General features: G+C 38.5%; 2 protein-coding genes across 2 annotated transcripts; one reads left to right on the top strand and one right to left on the bottom strand.

Moving 5' to 3' along the window:
- Positions 1 to 1274: 1274 nt before the first annotated feature.
- LOC135644619 (lysine histidine transporter 1-like) lies at positions 1275 to 3389 on the top strand. Its single transcript, XM_065162353.1, has 7 exons — positions 1275 to 1423; positions 1592 to 1975; positions 2066 to 2459; positions 2631 to 2736; positions 2831 to 2922; positions 3016 to 3084; positions 3161 to 3389. The coding sequence occupies exons 1-7, from the start codon at positions 1371 to 1373 to the stop codon at positions 3257 to 3259; spliced, it is 1197 nt and encodes a 398-aa protein (XP_065018425.1). The 5' UTR covers positions 1275 to 1370; the 3' UTR covers positions 3260 to 3389.
- A 6043-nt stretch (positions 3390 to 9432) lies between these two features.
- Positions 9433 to 19017, bottom strand: LOC103994129 (transcription factor GTE9). Its single transcript, XM_009414431.3, has 10 exons — positions 16973 to 19017; positions 16833 to 16881; positions 16584 to 16739; positions 11380 to 11450; positions 11153 to 11222; positions 10922 to 11002; positions 10711 to 10826; positions 10548 to 10614; positions 10324 to 10466; positions 9433 to 10248 (listed from the first exon to the last, which is right to left on the bottom strand). The coding sequence occupies exons 1-10, from the start codon at positions 18131 to 18133 to the stop codon at positions 9982 to 9984; spliced, it is 2181 nt and encodes a 726-aa protein (XP_009412706.1). The 5' UTR covers positions 18134 to 19017; the 3' UTR covers positions 9433 to 9981.
- Between the last annotated feature and the right edge of the window lie 1081 nt (positions 19018 to 20098).

Genomic DNA, 20098 nt, shown 5'->3' with positions numbered 1-20098 from the left:
CAACAATGAACTTGTTCCAAGTTTCGGACAAAAGACCAACTGTCCTTGTTGAAATCATCACCAGGTTTACCGATCTAATCCTGTTCTATGTTGACCTTCCCCTCGATGAATGGATGGATTGCCGATGTTCTAATCCCATCACTATATATAGTATTTGGCCGGCGGCATCCCCAACCCAATGTAAAATAGTTCGAAACATAGTGTCCTGCCGGCTCTATTTTCAAATCATGCTTCGATTCATCAGCAAATTAATTGTATGTTGTGAAGGTGTTTTTTAATATATTCATACAAATATTAAGATCAGATTTTATATTAAACACTATTGTCTATACTTATATGTTTTCATCATCATAGTGAACTATAATTGGATATTTATATTTTTATTATATTTTTATTTTTTTACAAAGTTAATTGATGAAGACGACGTTCGATCTCGACACCATGCTATTTTGATATCTTCAAAATTATAAGAACATCAATCTATGATAAATCATATTTTCTGTCTAAATCTAAGAGGTATTTTTCTGTGAAAAATCTAAAATATATATATATATATATTTTTTTTTCCCTAGCAATCGCCGTATATTCCAATGAATGAACATGAAGTCCACATCTCAGTCTTTCATATATTGATACTGTTATGCGATCTTGCTTCATTCCATCGTCCCACTCTTCCTTCTCCACCATACTGAGTTCATCTGAGGTTTAGCCATGGATACAGAACCTCTTTCACTCCCCGAGGCCCATGGCAGCAGCTACAACAACAACAAGGTATATATGTAGGATTGGATAACCTTTCTCCTATGTTACCTATGCCTCATCTTCTTCTTGTCTTTCTTCCTTCACAGAGAATAGAATGAATGTGTCATGATCAAAGCATTCTTGTAAGCTTTCATGACTGCTGCAAATCACAAATCGCCATATATTCCAATGAAAGAAACATGAAGTCCATCCACGTCTCAGTCTTTCGTGTATTGATGCTGTTATCCAATCTTGCTTCATTCCATCATCCCACTCTTCCTTCTCCACCTCTACTCCACCGTAGTGTGTTCACCTGAGGTTTATCCATGGATACAGAACCTCTTTCACTCCCCGAGGCCCATAGCAGCAGCTACAACAACAAGGTATATATGTAGGATTGGATAACCTTTCTCCTATGTGACCTATGCCTCATCTTCTTCTTTCTTCCTTCACAGAGAATAGAACGAATGTGTCATGATCCAAGCATTCTTGCCGAACTGCTTCCTTTACAATTTATTATCTTTGATAACACGCAGACAGCGCAGGAGAAGTCTATTGATGATTGGCTCCCGATCACATCATCAAGGAATGCCAAGTGGTGGTACTCAGCCTTCCACAATGTGACGGCCATGGTTGGAGCTGGTGTTCTTAGCTTACCGTATGCCATGTCTGAACTCGGATGGTAACTTCTAAATTGGAATCTTCATAAGGAATCTAAACATTCTATTAACTTAGATAATTTTATTTTGATTGATTTATTTTTGCATCTCTCTTCTAATAGAATCTAAACATTCTATTAACCTTTTCCGTCATTGTCTAACATATGCACATATTCTCTTGAAATAAATAGGGCTCCGGGAATTGTAGTGCTCGTGGTGTCATGGATCATCACACTGTACACTCTGTGGCAGATGGTGGAGATGCATGAAATGGTGCCCGGGAAACGCTTCGACCGCTACCACGAGCTCGGCCAGCATGCCTTCGGCGACAAGCTCGGCCTGTGGATCGTGGTGCCGCAGCAGCTGGTAGTGGATGTCGGCGTCGACATCGTCTACATGGTCACCGGCGGCAAATCCCTCAAGAAGTTCCACGAACTCGTCTGCCCCGACTGCACACCCATCAAGCAGACCTACTTCATCATCATCTTCGCCTCCGTCCACTTGGTCCTGTCCCAGCTCCCCAACTTCAACTCCATCTCCGGTGTCTCCTTGGCCGCAGCCGTCATGTCCCTCAGGTCCTTCGCCTGCACCGCGCCGCGGGCTACCGTCAGGTCCTTCCTCTTCTTCTTCTTCTTTGGCTGATCGTTTATGTCGATCGTCTCCAGCTACTCCACCATCGCCTGGGGAGCTTCGGCGGACAAGGGGAAGCAGGCGGACGTGGAGTACGGCTACAGGGCTTCGAGCACGGCGGGGACCGTCTTCAACTTCTTGAGCGCGCTGGGGAACGTCGCCTTCGCCTACGCGGGGCACAACGTGGTGTTGGAGATCCAAGCCACCATCCCTTCCACGCCGGAGAAGCCGTCGAAGAAGCCGATGTGGAAGGGCGTCATCGTCGCCTACATCGTGGTGGCTCTCTGCTACTTCCCGGTGGCTTTGGTTGGGTACTGGGCGTTCGGCAACGCTGTGAAGGACAACATCCTTATCACCTTGAATAAGCCCCGATGGTTGATCGTCATGGCCAACATGTTCGTCGTCGTTCACGTCATTGGAAGCTATCAGGTACGAAGCTTTTTTTTGCACTACGTTCCTAGAAATATTCACACATTTAAGTTGCATAAATTATGTTGTGATAACTAATTTAAATTTGATGGAGACATATATTGAATCCTATGCTAACCATGTAAGCTTTTGGAATTTATGATCGCCCAATTGAATCTATCATCCATGCAGATCTATGCCATGCCGGTCTTTGATATGATGGAGACAGTGCTCGTCAAGAAACTTCATTTCCCACCCGGCCTAACCCTTCGTTTGATTGCACGAACAGTTTACGTTGGTAATTCATATTCTTCAACTCACATTTCCTCTGCTCTTTAGGCACAAAAAAAACCCATTTCTAATTCTGTTCTTTTGCGTGATTTCATATGCAGCATTCACAATGTTCATTGCCATAACCTTCCCCTTCTTTGGAGGACTACTCGGATTCTTCGGAGGCTTCGCATTCGCCCCCACCACGTACTTTGTGAGCATTCCATTCCTCTCCTCTCCTTTCCTTCTCGGACTATAAACATCGATGTCTTCTTCTCTATTATAAATGGGTTTGAATCCTTCACAGCTTCCTTGCACAATCTGGCTTGCCATCTACAAGCCAAGAAGGTTTAGCTTCTCTTGGATCACAAACTGGGTAATAATCAAACACAACTCACCTACTTCATCTCTTCTCTTCATAATCTCATGAATTCCCACCCCCTTCCTTTCAGATCTGCATCATCCTGGGGATTATGTTGATGATTTTGTCTCCTATTGGTGGACTGAGGCAGATCATTCTCGAGGCCCAGGACTACAGTTTCTATTCATAGACTGCTATATACGAAGTTAGAATATAAATGGAACATCAGAAACAGTATACTTCCTATATCATAGAAATAAATAATGGAGCTTCTCAGAAGTCTATCAACTCTTTGTTTGCTTTAATATTATCAAATGCGATGAACCATCATCAATCTTTAGCTTATGCATAAACTGATTGTGTGTAAATAATTTCTTAGGTGTTTTTTCTTTTTCTTTTTATGGATGGTCCGACACAGGCATAGTCATCTGTCACCAAGAAACATATGCTATGAGTCACCGGTGATTCTACTGCGGTTACCCGGATCCACATCGACAAATCATCCACAATAGCTTTTGGGGTCAGATCAGCATGCTCCCATCTCGGGCATGAACCAAGTCTGGTCGTCCCCAACATCACATTCGAAGATGGCCTTTGAGCATAACAAAGAACTATATAATTGATAGCCACACGAGACACCAAAAGTTCTTCAACACGCACAATGACAATTCTTCCAAAGTATCTATTTTCATGTCTTTTTATCCCATGTCAAAGCCTTCTAGTCCCAACTTTGTCCACATAAGTTGAGTTGCCTTTGTCCCTTCGTCAATTGCTTCATCAAGATAAGGTACGTGTGCCTCGAAGTTTCCTTCAACTTTAACACCATGCAAAATGAGTTTGCTCTATTAGAACGAGAGACCCATGGAACAATATGATCTCGCTCTTGTCTCTGCAAAAGTTTATGTTCTTGACCTCTATCCAGGAAAAGCTTCGAACTTCTACTCTATGTTCCATCTTCTATGTTGACTCTTTTCATGCGACTTAGGCACTTCACCAAGTTCCACCTAAGTTGCTTTGCTACTCTATTGGTATTAAGTTGATGGTGACCCTCGCACCTACCATTTCATGAGTCAGTCCTCCATTGAATCCGATCTTCACATCGACTTTAAGTGTATCTTCATTCAGTATTACCTTGAATTACTCCCCCACTTGATCTCGCAACACGTCCACTAACACATCACCTCATACGAGATTATGCAACGATTCTTTATTGCTAGCTCGGTTTATTGAGCTTTATTGGGCTATTGTCTCGAGGTACACTTTATCAACATATGTGGTTCGTTACACATGGTTCTCTCTCTAAAAAATTAAGACTTGTCTCTCTTAGATATTTGTCGAATTGGAGTAACTTTTCTTCTTGTATCCTTCTCTCTGAAAGTTTCAAAGACCACCATCAACTTGGACTACTCCACCTAGCTGAATAAATTATGCAATGTTTCGCCCTCGTAAACACGCTTGTTAAATTATAACTCTTCGCTAATACAACCCCCATCATATCCCTCAAGGCCTAGTAACATGTTGAATTTGCTATACACTTTAGCCTCATACGGATATATCCTTCCCATGCAGAAAATAAAGTTTTAATGCTCCATGAAATCAAGTTTTAATCACCTTAGTTAAGATGACCACGGACGGTCCATTGTCCGCATATAAGCCTTTACATAAGTACTGAATTCTTCGAGTTAGTAATTTTCCTCACTTTTGTGAGCTTTGCACAACTCTTTCGAACGTCAAGTAACACATCCCTCCTTGCATGGTCTCATCCTCTGCCAAACGCTCTGCTTACCTTGAGCACCGTCAAGTTTGGTTGTCAACATTAAACCATAGCTCGAACTTAGCCATCACAACCATTATGTGCTATGCATTCTTTCCAACTCACTTGCCTTTGTGGTGCCTCTCACGCGAAGACTTGGTCATTCATCTAATGTCAATCTCGGATATCCACTCTTCTAAGTGACTCCTTTCTCTACGTCTCTATGCTCATTTTCTTCAAATAATCATACATGCTGGCTACCCTCAAAGCAGTCCTGTTAGGTCCTCCATATTTGTATGTCAAGTGTTTCTATGTGTGCTTGTCCCGCTCCGATACCATCTATCATGGACTTAGCTGGTTTTGTCTAAGTCGTATGACACCTTTGTGTGTCCGTCCGCAAAAGGGTCAATCTCCCTGAAACCTCTTATGGTCCCTTAAGAACCAACAAAAGAGAAGACATGTTAAATAAAGTGTTTAACTCGAGATCAAACAAGCAGTCATTTCAACAAACACTTGATAGGCAATGCAAATAAAAAATATAGAATTCGAAGGCTCTGAACAATTGCATGGCAAAAGGTCTAAGATAGTTCGTCATAGCCAAAAATCCCCATAAGTGCCTATATGACACTACTATGAATCAAAACAGCGAACTAGCCCTAAACACTACCCCAAAGGCCCATCTAATCATATGCCACCCGGATAGCTCCTGGGTGCTATGCTGGTTGACACTCCACACCACATTACAGAGCTAGAAAACCCCCAAACCATCGAATCTAGTTATTCACTAAATTGCACGAACAGCTTATGTTAGTAATGTCTGCTTGATTTTGGCCATATCAGTATTTCTATTTTATTTGCATACTAATATCTGCTAACTGTTTTTTCAGCATTTACAATGTTCATTGCTATAACCTTTCCCTTCTTCAGTGCACTACTTCGGATTTTTTTGGGAGGTTTTGCTTTTGCCCCAACAACATTGCGAGCTCAATTAACTCATGAACAATTCTTTTTCTTTTTTCATTCAGCAGACAATTGTCTCTGACCAATCATTGAAAGCATTCATGAACCCAACTAATTGCATTTGAGTGCTGTGCAAAATTCACCAAATGGATCTCATGAATTATTATGCAGCTTCCTTGCATAACGTGGCTTTCCATGTACAATCCAAGAAGGTTCGGCATGCCTTGGATGATTAATTGGGTAAGTGAGTTCCCTTAAATCTATTGCATCTGAAGCGCATTTTATAAAATTATGCTGATCTTTTTGCACTCTTCAGATCTGCATCATACTTGGAGTAACACTGATGATTTTGGCTCAAATTGGTGGATTAAGGAAACTCATTATTCAAGCCAAGACTTACCAATTTTACTCATGATTTACTGGTCCAAATAAAAGTAGAAAATTGAAGTTTTAGAGTCACAAGAGTGACGATAACCACAACAAATAGTCCAAGACAAAACTGTGCCTGCTTGGTGCAAAAGTGCCTCACGTTTGATGCATAGTTCCTTAATTTGATACTTTAAAGAAATTATATATATATAAATAGATTGGAGAAGGTATCATCAATCTGTCCCTTAGTTTTTTCTGTGGAAAAAACTGCTAACTCATGTTTATTTGTGTCATAGTTTGACACAAGTTTTTGCTCTTGTCTGTCGAACTATCAATTGACGTACTATCTTGGATATTTTCTTAAAAGTAATGCCTTCTCAGGAAGGATGGAAGACTTGTTGCACAATGAGGCTTTGGAGCAGAAGATAGAGGTTCCATGGCCAATAAATAAAAGAAATCAGAAAAATAGTTCCATCTCTAATGATTTTGTGGCATTGAACATGGCTTTTGTGTTTCTTCTCAGTAATTATTGCTAGAACTTAAGACTTCCGAAACTGCAGATCTTTTGGTAGATTATTAGTATTTTTCCTGGTATATTGATCTGAGATTAAAATGCTCCAAAAGTTTCAGCCATGTATCTATCTTCTGAAATTAATGTTCATCACACCAGGTACAAGTCTGTACTAAAAGTCACTTCTTGTATCTCATTTGCCTAACATCTCATACCTGTTTTTATGGTTGTCTGTATGTGAACTAGTTCTATTCCATCTCAGTTATTCTCTTCATAGACATATTTTTGTATTTAATTATGATCACCTCCATTTGTTATACCTTGTCATCGTTAAAAATTTCATCGTCCGCATATCCATTTTCATCAATTTCCTTCCCCTTTGGTCAAACCTCTGACATTGGCTCAACATTTATATATCTCATGGGTGTGGTAGACCTTAAAAAATGATAATTGCTAGAACTATAACTTCTTCCTCCTCATCCTACAGAATGTTAACTAATATGGTTGCCACCATCATGTCATCTTTGTGCTACGGGTTTGTGCAGTTTCAATTTTATCCAAATTTAGATGGAAATATAATCAATCGATCTGGGAGCTCTTTTTTCCGACAAAACGAAACCATTTTATCATACAAAACAGACCATTGTATCACATGAAACAAAAGTCTGCATTTTTGGTTCGGTTTCTAATGCAGTTTCAAGTTTCTTATAGTCCTGTTGGTGCTATTTTAAAAGGTTCAGCTGTTCAATTTCTCTAGCATTGATCAGTACTAAATATATGAAACATCAGGATGTCATTTAACAGTCAATATATAGGGTAAATGCAATACAACTACTAAAACAATAATTAAAAAACAAATAAAGGTAAGTAATTTTTGGATATGGCATTTGAAAAATAGGATGGAAATGTTCAAATAATATAGCCTGAGAGTCAAATTACCTCCACGATTTCCATCGAGAACATATCAACCTGACTGCAACTTCAGTGAGCTACTGGGTTGGATATCCCCGATCTCCGACCTGTGCACAGCAATCTCATGAACAAACTAATGTAGCATAACATCCAAGCATTACATGTATTATATATTCCACTCAAAATGGAAGGGTTCATATCGCACATTATATGAAACATAGGTGGCATTGCATCTTTCCGTCCAGAAAAATCATCCAAGTATTCAAGATCATGTTATAGAAGTCACATTCCTATTTGGTGGGGGTGGGTGCCTTCACCAACGATTAGAATAGCCAATGACATAAACAAATCACAGAGCATTGAGATGAAGAACCTTGCAGAACCCGTCAAAAAGCAAGATTTTACCTTGGTTCGTTGATTGCTTGGCCAAGTCTCAGAAAGAGTTCGTCTTTTCCCTGGATGCGGTTCAGAAATATCAGATGTGACGATTTCCATCCATTTCCCCCTTCTTTCTGGACTCACCGATCATGTTGTTCTTAGCACATCAGAAAGGCTCTATTGGGCGGTCGACAATCTCAAATCGAGAAACAAGAACGAAAAGAAGAGGAACAAATCACAAGTACCTCATAGAACAGAGAGGCGAAGTGATCGAGCTCGAACGCGAGCAGCCAGATCTTGAGCAAACATGGGAGAAGTGCTGATCGCTCGGAGGAGTCGAGTATGTATAGGTTTGGGAAGTGGGCCCGATATCTATCATATGCAGCTTTGAGGATTACACACGCGCAGCTCGGTGACGGTGTTACTGAGGCATACGTATGTTAGCATATTCCAGCATACGTATGTAGATTTTTTTGTTTTATGAGGTTTAGAAATCCCTTTTCTTTTTTTTTATTTTGTTGAAAACCTTATCCAATATATTTTTTAAGATATCAATTAGCTAAACCTAACCAGTAAAAAATTCCACTTATCGAGATCAACTAGAAACTAGAGTTGGATAGATTGCGATCATACATAGACTTGATGTTTTGAATTCCACGTTCCAAATTCTATCCTCTAAACATCAGATATGCATCCGATTTCAAATCACAAAAAAATAAAAAATAAATAAAAAAAATTGCAACCTTTATATTCTCCACATGTTATTTCATGTGTTTGAGATACAACCAGACAGAATCCAAGAAATATCAAATCAGTTTCCTCGGCTTTTTTTCCCATCAGCACATGCATGTAGATATGTTGCCCAGTCCTCTGTCATCACAAAAACAGTCTAGCTTTAAGCTGCTTTGCCAATTTATATGAAATCCTCGACTCCCACCAAAACAACAACCTTCCACAATCATCATTTCTATTTTTAACATAATCAAATAGTTTTCCGACAGAAAGAAAGCAACAGCATGCAGAAGAACCTCTATAAACATGAAGATATTAAAATCAGACCGACAAGAACAGAGAGCACTGAGTTCTGGACCAACAATTCTGGTGCTTGAGTTGTTCTTTGATTGATCTGCTAAGACTTAATAGAAAGACAAAAACAATGGCCCGACACATAAACGACAAAATCAATATACATTAACAGCATACTATGGATTCAGTTTCCACCAGGTCCACATGACAAAAATGTAGGAACCACATCGGCCAGGGATGCTAAAAGACCAATCAATTTTGGGATTCTTTTTCACCTGTTTGAATACAATGAAGCATCTAGATATCAAAAGAAACATTGCAAAATCTTAGGAAGGCTGAAAAAGTAAAAGAAAATACAAATAAAAAAAAAACCAAAAGCGACATGCTTTGAGACTTGGTTATATTATCCGCTTCAGATCTGAAAACTATGACCTTCAATTGAGGCATATGTCCAGCAGGGAACCCCAGATGAATGTGGGTGATAGAATAAAAGATTTAGAAACAGTTCTTTTGACTATTTAATTTGTCTTTGTACAGTTTTGGGGCCACAAGCAAAATTGTAATATCAACAAAAATCTACAAAACCCACCTGTTGCTCTGGGCTAATATCATCTGATGCATGCAAATGCTAATTCCCCTGATTCAAATATATGGCCAAGGAAGATCCAAATACCCAACCCATCACCGGATGATATTGTCCTTATCCTGAAGAGGTACACCGATCCATCTAATGGGACTGGAGCCATGAACCTTGAAGATGCGAGAACCACAAGCCATAAACTAAAACAAGATCCACCTACATCACCCATATCACATTCTTCATACAGCAATCATGTATCTTCATAGTGCTTGATGTGCGTGTCTGAAGAAACTGAAGGTGTCTGAATATTCAGACAAACATACACCTACCTAGTTCACCATAGTATGCCACGCCATGGCGCATAAATTAACCTCATCAAAATTTAGTCAACAGGCATACCATAGTAACCAGAGCTGAAAACCATCAATCAATTTCTCCTTCCTCAGCATCATTGGCAGTAGCACTATTTGGCTCAACTTCTTCGTCCTCTTCATCATCGGCCTTCATGTATAAACCAAGCTGTTCCAAAGGGTTGCTTCCCCCAAGTTGAAAGCCACTGATGCCCTCTGGCGAGCGATCCGGGCTTGTCTCACCAACTGAACTAGGTAAGTGTTCACCTGGAGCAGTTCTAAGTATTTCCAGATCTTTAAGAAATACACTGCTTTCATTTATCTCCACGGTTTTCTCCATCTGTGTATCACACGAGGTAAGAGCAACAAGCGAGCAAATGCCACATAGACTATGTATGCCGAAAACAATACTTGCCTGTAGCAAGGCTTGACGTGCTGCTTCCCTTTCGAGTTCCCTTTTGCGCTTAGCTTCTGCTGCAGCTTGTGCTGCAGCTTCTGCTTCAACTAGACGTCGAGCCTCTTCAGCAGCTTTAGCTTCTGCTTGCAGCCTGGCTCTCTCTGAGCTCAAGGTAAGACAAAGTGTTAATGCATAACACACAAAAAATCATGATTCAGGCAGTCTATGAAAGTTGATGGTACCTTCTCTTTTCTGCCTTTCAAGCTCCTCCCTCTCACGTCGAAGCTTCTCTGGGTCTCTACTCTCACCCTAAAACTCAAAAAAAAAAAAGGGAATTCATGTGACAAACACACCAATAGAGTAAAAAATATAACAATGCAACAAAGGCCAGGTTCTGTAACCAACCTGATCTAGAGTCTTCTCACGAGCTTTAAGAATTGTGTCAGCAAAGCGACTTTTCAGAATAGCTGCCCGATAGAGCTTTTCAGGGGAGAACTGCCTTTCAGATGGAGCATTGTCCCCTAGTTCCATGTCGAGAAGTTAAGGCAATTCATGCATATCATATCCATATGCTCAAACACCTTTCATTTCACATGCATTTTAAATTATTGCTTACCCTCCCTGTTTTGTTCTATCACAACAGATTCAGGTTTTGGATGCGCTACTTGTTCTTGTTGATTTGTACCCTCTGAAGTTCCTGCATGCAGCCAACACTACATACATTCAGGCAATAACTTAGGGCCCAGAGATAAGAACCATATCTAAATTTCCTGCTTTATGAGTATCTGTAAGCTTGAAAAATTATACTATAGAATAACTGTTGAAGACAGCAACAACTATAACTCACTGTTTCCATCACGTGGATTTGATAAATCACTTATTTCTTGGTCCAAAGCTTGCCCGGACAGAATACTTTTCTGAATGGACAAGAAGTAAATTAAGTTAGTAAGTAACAAAATGAATAAGGAAAAATTCTCAGTAAAACTTTAAATGATAATGGAGAAAATAACACAAAATAACCATGCTTTTAGTTTTGAGTTTTTGTACCACAAAGCAATGATGGATTTTAAATACCTTCATATCCTTCTTGGGACTAGTAACTTTATTGTCTGATTCACTTTCAGAGGAACTACCAGAATCTGAATCTGCAAAGAATCAAAAGCCTATAACAATACAGTATATTTGCAGGGAAAATATCTGGGCCTCTAACAAGAAGTTAGGTGGCATCAATACTTAGCAAGAAACACAGAATGAAACAACTTTTGCAGTACGGCGAATGATAAGATATCTAACAAGTAGATAGAAAAACAACTAACCTGTTATTGGAGTTACTAAATTCATGCATCTACTTTCTAACCTACCTGAGTTTGGGTAACCCTTACCTTCACTTGATTAACAAACAAGCAAACAGTAAAAGCAAAAAAAAAGACACAGCAGCCACCAAACCTAACAAATCTTGGTGAACCAGATTACCTGAAATGAACTTGCTGTGATATTTTCTGAAGAACCATATACCATATACTGCATTTATAAGCCAATTTTAACATGCAGACTTGCAGTGAACTGACACTGGCTGTAACATTGCCTTTCTGGTTTTCATTTGCCTATTTAAAATGAACTGTCATAATCCGTCTATGATGTCTCTCATACATGAAAAGTCAAAACTCCAAAATTATTCCAATGATTACTGTTGGTACAAGTGCACTGATAATATATTGGCCAGATCAGGGCCCATAATCAAACTCTTAGTTTCCAATATTATGAGAAGCTTATCTCTAGTCACAGGTTCTATTCTCGACAAGGCTTTAAAAAAATTCCTTTTATATCTGAATACTCATTATGAACAAAAAATCTTTGGTAATCAATGATTAGATATTAAAAACAATCTATGATACATATTATTTGTTATTTTTCTATAAAAATAAAAATTTCCATATATCATATGATATATAAATTTGTTATTTTCTAATGCAGGTGCTTTTCTGGAGATCATCATACTAAGGTGCTAATCCCAAATGATATAAAGCATACAAACTCATCACAGCAATCAGGACACGATCATATGTCATGACTGAACAACACCTAAATAGGAACATCAAGCACACAAATGTATTCGGCAGTCACTACTGTGACTAGTATATAACATATTAAGTCCCAAATGAGAACTAGTATATAACATATTAACAAAAATTCAATTAACATTTAATTACTAAAGATGCTTTAAAATTATCCTAATCCTGCAGTCCTCCACATCACAACTGGAAACTACTAGATACCTGCCTATGAAAAAAGCAGGCATCTGAAAGTTTGGCAACCACCTACCCAGGCCTTGTGGGAACTTGGGCAGCCATTGGGCCCAAAACCACCACCCAAAAGACAAAGGGGAAAGCGGTAGCATCAACAACCGCACCATTGGAAAGAATCAAATCGGGAGATGATACAACTTATCGATCGCATTCAACAACCCACTCGGCTAAGAGACATGGCAACGACATGGACAACAATGCCTCGACCGATGATGGTGGCGATGTCGGGGAGTCAATGGCCCCATCTTACACAATTTGAGGGTAGTGCATGAACCGAAGAACAGTCTTTTACACATGTCACCCAATATTCAAATCATGGAGCTAGACGAGGTAGTGGTCAAGTTTATACACATAAGGGGAAGGAGAAGGGGAAAGGGAATGTAATGGATGATTTTGAGCAAATGCGACAGAGCCTACACAACGTAGACACAGGGCGAAGCTCATCGTATTCACAGTCATCGTATTATGGAGAATCTTACGACCAACAACAGTACGGTGATAGTTGATCATACTTCTCCAAGCAACAGTATGATAATCGATCTTATAATACGAAGTAGCAGATCAATGGTGAAAGTAGAATTCTGATATTCTCCATGCTCTGCATCAATATATGCCACAATCATCCTTAACTTAGGAGCCACCTCGGACACATGTGGTTCACGACGATCAAACTACGATCGTCTCCACATTGATGCATCAATGGCATACGGTATATCAATATATTATGTCATGGGATTATTTTTAAGATTGGGTCCAACAAATATTTTAAATTGATATACAGATACATGGGATCAAGGATCTCGATCCACCACCCGTGGAGTCATGTCGTTCTTTTTAGTGGTAGAATCAAGTATATCCATCGATTGATTAATTGATTCATTTGAATCTTAAAGTTTAAGTTGTTTAGAAAATAATCTAATAATTCAAATCATTTTTTTATGAATAATTCAATATTCACGAAAGGAAGGTCCGGAACGTACCGCAAAATTACTTCGCAAAGCCCAAAAAAGATATATCACTATTCTTTCCTAATTTAGATTATGTTTGCTAAAATTATACTAAATTTATATTTATTTTCAACTTAAAAACCCTAATCCATTTTTTCTATTTTTTAAAAAAAAAATTGGAGCTATTTTCAATAATTTTACCATACCATTGGTACACCCAGGTGTACCGATATATGATATATCGGTACACCTCGATACGTACCATACCGATGATTGATTGGTTCACCGATACGAACATATAATTTTAAATATAAATTTTATTGTCATAATCAAATAATCTCCTTTCATTTCTGCTCCTCCCCTCTTTTTCAAGTAATTCACTGAAGTTCAAAAACATAAAGAACAAAAGAAAATAATATGTTCTTTGACAAGAACTTTATCAAGTCTTTAGAAAGAAAAGACTTGAGTTGGCTCAATCAAAGGATTGCATACTTGTAAAACAAGAGAATTACAAGACCCAATAGCTGAAATTAAGTAACATAAAAGATGACCTCTAAATGGGCTAAATATTGCATCGAAAAATGGCAAGTTCCATTGCGAATCTCAAGCATGACAATAAAAAGAAAGATAAAGGATACACATCTTAGGGAGCAGATCATGAATATAATAATCCATGAGTCTTGGAGTAAGTCACATGCAATTTGAGCACTCTAGATGATAGGTAGAAGGGTGACAACCATTTTCAAAAATAGCTATATCAGTGTGAGATCATAAATACACCAGTCAAATAAACTGAAACGTCAAAGAAGAAAACAAGTGATAAACAATTAAGTTTTATCTATCTTTTCAAATTCACCCTACATAGCTATGGACTCCTAACTTTTAACAAACTCAAAAGAATGATGTTAGTTATCTGTGAAACTGGAGAAAATTCAAATAGGAGACCATAATTAAATTTATTTTGAGAAAAAGAACAAAAGTTTGATACATTTCATTAATATCTCATTCTTTGCTAAGCATAGTCAAGGGAATACAACGATGAAGGAAATCCAAACAGTCGATTGAGTAAGCTATCCCTAGAATTTAGAAGGTAGCAGAAACACATATAGGACCTTAAGTAACTCATATCTTTGGTGTGAGTTACCTTTTAGGTAAGAAAACTGAACTTTGATAGATATTTAAGCAACTGAAATTTGGAATGAAGCATATAAGGACAGAGGGTGGTTTTGTGGAGACATCAACTAGTCCAAATCTCATGTAGACCACGATAAGGAGCTGTTTAGAATTTGGTAGGAACTTTTAGGCATTCAAATTTGAGAAAACAACATTCAGGTGTGAAACAAAAAGATTTTGTACAAATAGTACCTAGTAAAAAATACAAGACTGATAAGCCAGTACAAATACAAGAATACATGACTGCAGCACAAATCTAATCTCACAAGTGACACTAAAAAAAGGTGGAAACAATAGATGTCAGACTGTTAGGTAGGAACAAGACTATCCACGCTCTTAAGTCTTACCGATTATGAAACTTGGTATAAGATCAAAGAAAGAGATGAACAACAGCACAATGCATATTAGGATCTTTCACTGTGAAATTTTCAACTGAATGATGAGGCAAGCCTTCCAAGGCTGATTGTCCCTCTCATCCTTGCAGCCAGAAGTAATAAAGCATACGATAAGCTTGAATAGGCCTAAAATGGAGATTCTGTTGATGGAATTGTTGTCATGGATGGTTAAGTTACTAAAGAAAAAAGTGGTGGGAAAGAGAGAAATGAGGAGAAAGAAAAGAAACAAACATTGTAACACCCTGATTACTCCCACATCGAAAGTGGACAAAACAAAAGATTGACTTATAAGAGTTTAATGAGTGTACTACTATCAACTTTAACTTAAGCATCTTGTACAGTGGTTTGACCCAAACAAAGTTAAGAGGTCAATTAGCCCATCAGGCCCGGAATGTGACAGACATGCCAACTTGAATCTTCTCTTTCGATCACTCTATTTATGTGCATTCCTCTTCGCCTAAGTGCTTCTTCCATTCTCCTGATTAGCTGCCTTTCCCTTGTCCATAAAAGATCCTTTTTACATGCACCATCTTAGCACATGAGTGAGAATATAAATTGGTTTCTATAACTTATTAATATTTAATTATCAAAATAAATCCACATGGCCCATGCATGTGTTTCTTAAGTGTGTACCACACATATAATCAAACAATCAGGCATATACGCATAAGTTTCTTTTATTAAGTTTCCAATAACAAATGAGAATAACTAATATATGGGTGCATTCTTCTATGGCGATATAATAATGAGAGTGTTTAACTCCCTACTAGCACTGAAGAAATAAAGCTTCCTTTTCGGTTCATTTTATTCTCTGTGACAGTCATATCTTATGTCACTGAATTTTTTTTTTCAGAACAGCACAATAGAGATCAAAGTATCACAGAACCCAAAGAGATCCAGCTATACTGGATCGAAATCAGCTGATATCCTTATGGAACAGGCAATCCACTTGCTCCCTATAAATTATTGCAAGGGTTTACTTGGAAATTATTGCAAGGGTTTACTTGGACTGACTAATACCAACAGAAATCAAAATATACAAAGAAAGGGGGAAAAAAAGGAAAAACATTTTAGAAAAATGAATGAGTAAACCAAATCTGGAGTATCTTCTTTCTTTATCAATTTTATTTATTTTTAAATATTAAATGCTGATCTGGTGATGCTATTTATGTCCTCTAAGCTCCTTCCACAAACAAGTAAGAAGTTGAGATTCAAAAAGAAAGGGCATAGGGTGAGAGGTCCAAGAGACAATTTCCCAAAATACCATGAAAGTGTAAAAGCAACCATGGAATAGTATAACTTAGAAATGTCAACAAAGTGAAGCACAGCATGGCATGAAAATGTAAAGAATTCAAAATGCAAGACATGAACACCGCTGATTTTATGAATCAACATATCATGAGCATAGAACTTCTGATAAAAATAAAGACAAAAGGGAAATCAGAAGCAACACTAACCGCTGGATGATGAACCAGAATCACTACTTGAACTATTGGAACTACTACATTTTCCGCTTCTTAGCATAGCATCTTTTTCTATCACCACAGGAGGATAACTTGAAACAGGAGGATCATTGCCAACAATATCAACATCCTCCTCGGCTGGTTCATTGCCTGCCAAATTATGAAAGGCAATAAAAGAACCGTTAGATTAAACTTGTCTCAAGTATATAGCTCTTCATAGTCAAGCTAAAATGAGAATTTAACCTTTGCAAGCATGCATCGATGAATTGCTAAGTCCTGATTCATTTAAAATCTGCACATACAAAAGAAAATGTGCAATCATAAATAAAAATAAATATGTTAGTACTTAACCATATAACGAGTCAATACAACAGAATACACACCTCAACTTCATAAGTCTCAGCTTTAGCTTGGACCCTTAATCGTTCCCCAAGACAATATTCTTCCAAAAGCTTCCTTAATTCAAATAGTAAATCATCACTCATTGCATCTAAATCAAGCTCTATCTCATCCTCGCTAGTATGGCTCACTGCATTGTTCCTTCTCAAAAAGTTAACCATATGTTCGGGCATGTCTCCTAGAGATGCTAGGCGCCTACTTAGGCTCTGTTTCTCCTCAATTGTCATTTTCGGCCTCACATCCTCTGGGAGGATAATATTATTGTTGTGAGGGGGAGATTTCCTCTTGTTTGGCCGCAGAACTGGCTTTGGAGTTTCTGCTTCTTTACTAGCAGCAGCATCAGCAGCAACCAATTTTTTTTCAATCGGCTTCCATCTTGTTTCAAAGAACTTACTCATAGTGTCTGCCATAATATGTACATCATTACCAGGTGGATTATAGGTCTTCGCGTTGGTGAAAGTAAGCCTGACATCAGAAACAAAATCCCATGGGCTGGAATAGCTACCTAATCCTATCCTAGTCTTGATGGTTCCCAAATCCATTGGATGTTTGATAACTTGAGAGTAATCTGGAATATTCAACTTCACTACATCAACAGGAGTGTTAAATACCCATCCATATTGATGGCTCATCAGGCGCTTGAGAAGTGTCTCACACTGTTTCATTAGAATAGAATATGGGTTGCTAATTATATTTGTATGTTGCACCTTCTTTGCCATCTCAAATTTTCCAGAGTTAACACACTTCAAATTTGAACCATTCTGGCCCAACGGATCCCCTTTTTTTACATACCCATCACTGGAGGATGAAAAAGCAACCCCATTAGTGCCTGTTGCATTGCTAGAGAGCATTTTCTTCTGAAACATTCGAACCTGCTCGAGTTCCCTTCTAAGTCTCACCTCCAAGTCTTTCTTCTCAGACCTGGACATCTTTGAAAGTGAAAATAGCTCAAATGGGATATCAAATTTGTCACATCTGTCCGCATTCAAGCTTATGCACTTCCTCTTAGGGGCAGAAGAATCCTCTGAGCCGGCACGACCACAGCTACCGAAACCTTCAGACTCACCCATAGTATCCCCTACATGATGGTAGTCCGGACCAAAGCCAGAAGGGTATCCTTTTGAGAACTTTTGTGCTTTCCCCATCACAGCATTTAAATAAATTCCAGTATTTGTCCTTCAGCACTGTAGACTAAAATAAAATATCAAACTCAAAATTTCAATCTTGCTACAGTACCAATTCTCCCGGACGAACGAAATAGCCTTCATAAAGTAATTCATAAATAGGCGGACTTATTTGAATACTGGATTCAGAAAATAAACCATTCAAAATTCACATAATGATTATTTCTCACTAATGATAAAGGTATCTTATTTCGGACAAAACCATAGCTCAAGATCCATCAATGAGAGACTTCAATATAAAACTTTTTCTGGCAATATTGGATACTCAGTCCTGCATAGCTTAAACAAATCGATAACTGCCAGAATATTGGCAGCAAAAACCCTAGCTTCCACCGAATGGTCACGGCAACGATTTAAAAACCAAAATCTGATTGAAATCGAGGCAAGTCGACCCCCGCCCTGCCTCCAGGAAATCAAAACCCCAAGCCCTAGCCCTTCTGCAGGCCTCCGAGAACCGCAGCCAAGGAGAGCAGCCTAGAAGCTCGAAATGCCACAATAAATGAAACCGAAGCTCCGATGGCTCCACCTTCCTCAAAAACCCTAGATCGAATACCGCGAAACCCGGGGAAAGATGTCAGAGGCGGCGGGGGGACGAGAGAAATGAACGCGAAAAATGCTTCCAGGAACCGACACGAAGCCTGGATCTCGAGCTGGCGCCGCGCCTCCCGTCGCCTCGATGGAACCCCGGAGAGCGCAAACCCCCTCTCTTCTCTTATCCCTCTCTCCCTCGCTCCCCTTCGCCGCCTTCTTCCCCTTCTTCGAGCCTCAAATGAAGAGCGGAGGAAGGAAACAACAACGCAAATGAAGCCCAACGACGGACGCGAAGACGGATCGCTTTCGAGAGCCGAAGTGGCGAAGCCGTGCCTTATTACCCTTTAATTTATAGATCTCGGATCACAATCTTGACCGTCACATTCTTGTCTGTACGCTCGATCGAACAGTCAAGATTAATTTTGTAGTTGCGATTTCAGAACGGCCGCTATCGGATCCGAAACGCCATCCGCCCCGATCCGACCCGACTGGTTCGGTAAGCTTCGTTTCCGGAGTTCGGATCCATGCCTGCACCGTACTTGGATTGCCATCTTATGAACTCACAATGTCAAGGCTTTCGAGTACGGATGCATGTAATAATGGCATAAAAGATATATGAATCATAAGTAAAACGTTATTTTGGTATGATTTGCTATTAAATATTTTACGTGACCAATTAAAGAGGAAAATGCAACCTATTTATTCTTTTTTTGAGTAGAGTTTTTCTGGAAACAATTGATTGAGCAAAATATAGCTTTTTCTTTTCACTTATACTCACCAAAAATGATTAGATGTCCTATGGATTGGTCTAATTTTTTTTAATCTAGCTAACCGATGATATTTATTAAAAATTTTGATATAATTGTGATAGGGATCGTAGCACCATCATATTATTATACTGGTACGAGAGGACATGAAGAGCTTTGGATTATTATATTTGAGTCATAGGATCATAAATACTCAAGAACAATTATTCTACATATATTTATTTTTTGTTATAATATAGTAAGATTTAACATAGGATAATTTTTTATGAAGCTTTGAGCTTGAGCTTATATGGGATCGTCAAAACATATATCATAAAATGCACATGGTAAAGGATTTTGAAATTGATATATATGTCTTCATCATATGAATCTATAATCCCCTCCCCTCCCCTCCCCTCGCGCTTGTAGAAGAGAATATTATGTGGAATTCATATAAGAGTAAGTATTTATCTTCATCTTACGGATCCCTACCCACCACTCTAGAATAATATGTATGAAACTCATCAAATGATAAATATTAATCTTTATCCTATAGATTCATACTCACTTTCTTCTAGAATGGAAACACGACAATCATCCTTATAAAAATATTATAAATCTCATATTTTAGAGTTTATAAATAAATAAA

This window comes from Musa acuminata, chromosome BXJ3-8 (genome assembly GCF_036884655.1).
Source record: "Musa acuminata AAA Group cultivar baxijiao chromosome BXJ3-8, Cavendish_Baxijiao_AAA, whole genome shotgun sequence".
Taxonomy (NCBI): domain Eukaryota; kingdom Viridiplantae; phylum Streptophyta; class Magnoliopsida; order Zingiberales; family Musaceae; genus Musa; species Musa acuminata.
The sequence above is the reverse complement of the archived record's forward strand: the minus strand, read 5'-3'. Positions and strand labels throughout refer to the sequence as shown.